This window comes from Phacochoerus africanus, chromosome 11 (genome assembly GCF_016906955.1).
Source record: "Phacochoerus africanus isolate WHEZ1 chromosome 11, ROS_Pafr_v1, whole genome shotgun sequence".
Lineage (NCBI taxonomy): Eukaryota > Metazoa > Chordata > Mammalia > Artiodactyla > Suidae > Phacochoerus > Phacochoerus africanus.
This window is the reverse complement of record NC_062554.1, coordinates 85137884-85144935: the sequence shown is the minus strand read 5'-3', so window position 1 is coordinate 85144935 and position 7052 is coordinate 85137884. Positions and strand designations below refer to the sequence as shown.

General features: G+C 36.4%; 1 protein-coding gene across 1 annotated transcript in view; it reads right to left on the bottom strand.

The window, feature by feature from the left end:
* Nucleotides 1-2274: 2274 nt before the first annotated feature.
* The window catches only part of LRRC72 (leucine rich repeat containing 72), a 54700-nt gene continuing 49922 nt past the window's right edge, over nt 2275-7052 (bottom strand). The window contains exons 10-11 of the mRNA XM_047754394.1: nt 3457-3484; nt 2275-2499 (exon numbers count right to left, since the gene is read on the bottom strand). Coding sequence (XP_047610350.1) covers nt 2334-2499; nt 3457-3484 — 194 coding nt within the window. The 3' untranslated portion in view covers nt 2275-2333. The remainder of the gene's footprint in view (nt 2500-3456; nt 3485-7052) is intronic.

Sequence of the window (7052 nt, the reverse complement as noted above, 5' to 3'; positions counted from 1 at the left end):
GCAGCTCCAGTTCGACCCCTAGCCTGGACTTCCATATGCCACAGATGTGGCCAGAGAACGAAAATCTGAACACTTCTGCTTCTGGGAAGATGGAGAAGATGTACTTTTCCTTATTCCTCCTAAAACTGAAAGCCCTAGCTAGACATTATATGTAAAACAAACAGAAGAAGGCGGATTGGCTAGGACCCTCAGGATCCAGGCAGTGACACTTGGGTTTTCCTCTGGGTTTTCTTTTTGCCTCATAATCACAGATTGAGGCTAAAGAAGCCAGCAACATGAAAACAACAACTACAGACAAAAAATAAGTTCCAGCAAACAAATGCCTGCTCTGCACATTTCTGGTTAAAAACTGAAACATCAAATCCTACCTGAATTTCAAGTCTGCACCAGCCTGACCTTCAGATTTTGAACTTGTCAGCCCCCACAATGGCATGAACCAGTTTCCTTAAAATAAACTGCTCTCTTTGTAAATATGCACATACCCAATTAATTCTGTTTCTCTGAAGAACACTGACTAATAAGACCAGGTGTCTTAGTTCAAGCTGCTAAAACAAATTACCATAGATTAGGGTGCTTTAAATAGCAAACATTTATTTCTCAGTTCTGGAGGCTGGAATTTCGAGATCTGGGTACCAGCATGGTCAAGTTCCTGGTGAGTGTCCTCTTCCTGGTTTACAGAGGGCTACCTTGCTTTGTCCTAATGTGGCAGAAGGGGCAAGCTAGCTCTCTGGCCCTTTATAAGCACACTAATCCCATCCATGAAGCTCTGCTTCTTGTGTCCCAATTACCTCCCAAAGGCCTTACCTACAAGAACCATCACATTGGAAATTAGATTTCAATATATAAACGTTGCGGGAACACAAATGCCTGGAATTGCTGTTTGGCTAGTGACTAGTTCTCTGCTACTGATGATATGACTCTTGAGGACTGCTGCGACTCGTCTCAGAGCTTGCCAGAGGCTTCACAAGGCATCTTTGCTTACAACAAATAATCCTAGTACCACAGGTAATACTGGGTTGTTGTATTACTTAGCTATGACTGTGAAGTAAATTACCCCCAAAATTTATCAGCTTGAGCCAAGAATAAGCATTATTTTGTACAGTTTCTTTAGGTCAGGAAGAGAATCAGCTTAATGGGATGGTTCTGGTTTGGGGTTTCTCAGGGGTGCTGTGAAGCTTTTAGCTAGGTCTGCAGTCATCTGAAGCTTAAAATGGATCTGGAAGATCTGCCTGCAAGATGGTTAATTAGGCCTGGAGGATGGCTTGCAGCTCACCTGGTTGTTGGCAGAGGCTCTAGTTCCTTGTTTCTGGAAGTAGGTCTCAATTCCTCACCACATGGATCTTTCCAGAGGACTGTTTAAGTGTCCTCATGACACAGCAGCTGGTTTCCTGCAGGATAAGTGCTAAGGAGAGAGTAAGAGAGTATCTTAATTCCTTCTATGACCTAATCTTGGAAGTCACACACCATTTTTTGCCTTAATATCAGCCACTCATCTACATCAATGTCAAACTCCCTTTTTCTTTTCATCAGATGCAACCTTCTGCCAGGGACCACACCTGACTTTCCAGATGCTGGCTGTGCACAGAATCAGAGGTACCCACAGGCCAAAGGAGGTCACAGATTCTCAGGGACAGGTGACTGCTCCCTTTAGGGCTTTCATCTCTTGCCTGTTTTGAATTTCAGCCCCACCTGCACGGTGTTCCTGTGGTACAGTGCGATGGAGTCTAGGCACCACTGGATAGGAGGAAATGTCACTCTGCTTTCCTATAAGGTTTTGATCCAGCTCATTAGATTAGCTGGAAAATATCACCATATGTTTTGAGTTACCTTACATGTTCAGTTTAGTGTCTCAGCAAGAGGAGACTGCTGAAAGCTTTTCTGGTTTTCCTTTTCTGTAGTAGAGCGTTTCTGGCAGGTCAAGCACAGATCATAAGCCCACACCCAGAATTGGAAAATGCCTCCAAAGGTTAGAATGAGAAACATTAGACTGACTAAATAAATTTTGGTGTAGTCATACAATGCAATACTATATAGCAATAACAACAGAATAGCTGCTATTGCAGCAATATGGGTAAATTTTACAGTGTCAACTGTAAAAGCCAGAAAAAAAAATATAACTTCTATGATTCCATTTATATACAAACACATGATTTGTATACATTTCTATATACAGGTTTTACTTCAACAGAAACTTAAGATGTAGAAATTATTTTTCATTGGTATTTTTTTACATTCGAGTGTTTCAAATAATATCACAATAAATACGTAGTGTTCATCACAGAAATGTTTAATATATAACTGAAAACTACAAGGATTTCTAGAAACCCCAGATGTTATCTCAGTGTAACTGTGAGCATTTGTGTGGGTCCTATGTCTTTCTCTTCAAGATATTTTTCCTCTCTTGTTGGAACTGTGTCCCAGTTCAGACACGTAATCGCCATTGCCGATCGCTTCATGGACCTTACAAAAACGGCATCTTCTGAATCATCAAACACAGTTCTGCAAAGATGGTAATTATGTTAGAAAAAAAAAATCAGTTAGTGAACATTTATTTAAATGAATCAGTGCCATATTTTTCTGTTATTTTCAGTGTAATACCACTGACAAATAACTTTTGGGCCCTACTGACAATGACTTACAGGATAAGTAACACTGTTTTTACTGTATATATTGTATGTTTTTAAAAATATAATGAACATATATGGGGTCAGCTATTACAGTTTAGGTCTCACATTCATGCATTTATGTTTCAGATCATTGTTAAATGAAATGATTAAAATATTCATAGCTATCATATGCATATTAGTATCATGTATATTTTTAAAGTTATTATTTTTCTACATTATATTTTCTCTGTATTTTATAAAAGTTCTTGGAAATAATACTTTTAAGACTGAATCCAAAGAAAAAATTCCTAAGTGTAAAATTTTAAAAGATTTTTAAATTCATCAGTATTCATGAACTCAAGGTATTTTTCATAGTTTTATGAAGTATTTCTTTTGAAAATGTAAATTCCGGTGAATATAAAATGTTAATAATTGTTTTCACTGAACACATTTAGGGGAAGAGTGAGCAAGAAGTAAAGACCTTCATTTGTAATATCAGATAATTCTTAAGTTTTTTTTTACAATTTCTTTTAAAATGTTGTCTTTTTCTTTTTTAATTTTTTGTCTAATCTCTCCCTCCACTTCAACTAACCTCATTTATTTTAGGTTATAGTAATAATATTAACCTAAAAATGACAAATATGAATATGTAACTTAAGATCATAAGCCCACACCCAGAACTGGAAAATGCCTTATCACAGGAAGACATATCAGTTTTTCCCATCTATTGAAGAGTTAGTCATTTTTTTAAGGACTCATTAAAATCCATTTTGGGAAATGGGAATAATTTAGGGAATTAACACAAACATGAAATAATCTGATAATAAAAACAAAGTTAAAAATCACTTACTTGTCTACGTTATTTGCAAATGCGAAGTCTAAAAAAAATTCAAAATTAGAATTTTTCAGCATCTTAAAACAAAAAACCTAAGCTCTCTGATTTTCAGCAATCATTTAGATTAATACTTCAATCCATCAAAATTGCCTTGGTACCTAAGCCCAAATTGAAATGTTCTCCTAGATATAGGAGTCTTAGGTTTGTCTTGGGTTTGGAGACAAATTCTTTATAATATAATACACATCTCAAAACCCTGAGAACAAAATGCTCAGTCAATGTGGTTACCAAAGGAGTCCAAGTGGGCATTTTTATAATTAAGATACCAAGTCTCATGTGCAGAAATGGATCCTTTTTCTTTTTCAGATAGGCACATGCATCTGTAAATGTACTAATAGCCCAAATGAGGAAAAAATATTTAGAGTAGCTTAAACCACTTGGATTCTTGGCATTAACTTCAAAGAAATAAAATAAACAAATCCCAGATCATAAGAATCTACATCTAACCTAGCTTTGGAGCTCAAAGGCTAGTCCTCAAAGCTTGGATTTCTTATATTATGTTCTAGAGACTGTTTTTGCTTTGTTTATTCCTCTCCAGAAGGCCCAGTGCCAGGCTGGTGATGGAATGTACCAGCACCTGTTGGGCCACCAAAGCCCACAGTCTGAGCCCTTGCCAACCCACAGTCAGGAGCACACAGCCTCTGCCTTAGGAGAGGGATTTGTGTCATTGTTCCCTTCACAAGTGGCTGACCCATCTCCCACATCTTTTCTGATCACCCCAGACTCTTTCTTTTTGTAAATTTTTAAGTACAAAAAAGCTCACATTTTGCCTATGATCAGTATAAATAAGAGAAGAGTAAAAAGTGAAATCTCTCTTTGACCTTTCCAATTTCTTCTATCAGAAGTATCACTATGAAGAGTTTTGTATGTATGCTTCCAGCCTCCAATGCACTCACAATGATACAAATATTTGGTCCTGGCAAAATTCTAATTTTGTCATTACTCTGCATTATATTACTCCACAATGTACTATTTATACTCAAAATATATCATGAAATGATTCTATAATCCAACAGTTCATATTGTAGGAATGTGCCATAACTTACTCTATAAATGACCATTAGATTGTTTCTAGCATTTTTTGTATAACAAAAAATGTTTCAATTAGCAGCTTTATACATATATCTTTGTGTGTGCAAATACTTCTGTAGGAGAGCAATTTCAAATTTAATTGTTGTGTTGAATGGGTTGCACATTTTATATATGGGTGGATACTGTCATATTGCCATATGATCTTCAACTAGTTGAACTAGTTTGATCATATTGCCATATGATCTTCAACTAGTTGAACTAGTTTGATCATATTGCCATATGATCTTCAACTAGTTGAACTAGTTTGTCCCCCTACCCATAATGTATGAGTTGTGCTCTTTTCTCCCCTCACCTGCACCAATGTGTTAAGCATTTGCCTACCTGCTGGATGAAAATGGTATCTCATTGTTTTCACGTGCATTTATTGCTCACAGTGAGGCTGACTGTTAGCACATTTTTTTTCTTCTATAAATGTCCATGTCTTTTGTCACTGTTTTCAGACTGATTTATAAGAGTCCTTTGAGAGAGTGGACATTAATTTTTGCCTATTGTATACATTGCAAACATTTCTTACAATTGTATCTTTTTATTCCTGGAATTCAAAGAAACTCCAGGTTGTCCTTGCTTCTCAAGCAATTTGGAATACAATTGATTTGTTAAGTTAGAGTTAAGAATAATAAAGTCAAAAGGTGATATTACAATTGGCTTATAAGCATTTGCAAGTATAGTTCATTCCAGTAAAGAATTTCAAGTTCTAAATGTGCATGTCACAGTAGGAACAAATATAGATACTATAAAACTATAAGGCACAAATTTTAAAAACTTACATAGTGGGTTTTATTAGTTTCATTATAAATGCTTCATTTATTGAAAGTGCGGAGTTGATTGGGGGCATGCTGCCAATATGGGGGAGGGCTTACTTCAACATATCTATGAATTAAGAATATGAATTTAGAGGAAAAATTTCAAATGCAGTGAAATACTCTCCCTATCCTTTCTTCCTGAGTTTAATTTTGGAGATTTGATATGAAAACACTGTAAAGCACTAAAGTTAGTAATCAGCTATCCTCTTCACACCTGAAAAACACAATAGCTTTGAAAAACAGATGTGGGTGGCTTTATATTGCTTGTCACTGGATGTATTAGCTATTTTTCACAATGGAGATTTTCTATTCAGAGATCCTTTTCCACCACAGCATGGCTCACCCCCATTAGCCCAGTAACATTCAGTTTGAGCTTTAGCTTTTACATGCATTAAAAGAAAATCCAAGAAAGTTGCTGACTAACAGAACAGCCCAACTTATGCATTTGATATGTGTCAGAAGAGGTGTTGCCATGGTTTACATACTAAGGATCCTAACAGCCAGAGGAAGATATTACCCTCATTTTGAAAATCAAAAAGCTGAAGCAAATTCATGTCCAAAATAAAACTTATAGGATCAATGATTTGGCCCACGTTACTGTAAAACTAGAATCAGAGCTGGTGTCAAATTGAAGAGAATTTGATCCTAAAGCTTGTGTTCTTGCCACTACACTGTCATTCTCTAGTGGGAAGATGTATCAGAATCCTATGAAAGGATTATTAAAACATAGCTCCCTGGCACCCACCCTGAGATACTAATTTAGTAAATGTCATTTGGGGCAAAAATTTGCATTTATAGCAAATTACTAAGTAATGCTGCTGCTCATGATTTAGGGCCACACTTTGAGAACCACTGCTGTATATTACAGACTTCTGCATCCAGAATATGTCCTGCAGACATTATTTCTATGCTATGGGACATAGAGGGGATAAAGGGACACTGTGAATTATACTTTGTGGAAACGATCATACAAATTAAGGCCTTCTATAATATTACTGGCCTAGTCACTTCAAAACGTCATAGAAAAAATTTGAGACTCTATTTTAAAGATGGAAGAGCCATAACACCAGATGTAATTGTGAACTTTGACTGGATTCTGGCTTGAAAATCAGTTTAGAAGGCATCCTGGAATAACTGGGAAAATCTGAATATAGCTTTTATGTCTTCGGATTAATTTTGTCTGGTGAATCTAAGATTTATATCTTTTATCAAATTTGGAAAGTTCCCAGCCATTATCACTTACAACATTACCTTCTGGAGTTCCTGTCATGGCTCAGCGGAAATGAATCTGACTAGCATCTATGAGAACACAGGTTTGATCCCTGGCCTCACTCAGTGGATTAAGATCTGGCATTGCTGCGAGCTGTGATGTAGGTCGAAGATGCAACTCGGATCTACAGCTCCAATTGGACCCCTAGCCTGGGAACCTTCATATGCCATGCGTGCAGCCCTAAAAAGACAAAAAAGAAAAAAAAATACCTTCTGCCCAATTTCTCTATTTTTTTCCTTCAGGATTACTAAATTCATATGGGAAGTAAATATTACTTCCAAATGTCTCTTTGTCTCAACAGCTAATATCTTCTTTCTTTAGGTTATATTCTGGGTAATTTCTTCAAAACCATTTTCCAATTTAAAAACTTTCCCTTCATTTCTAAA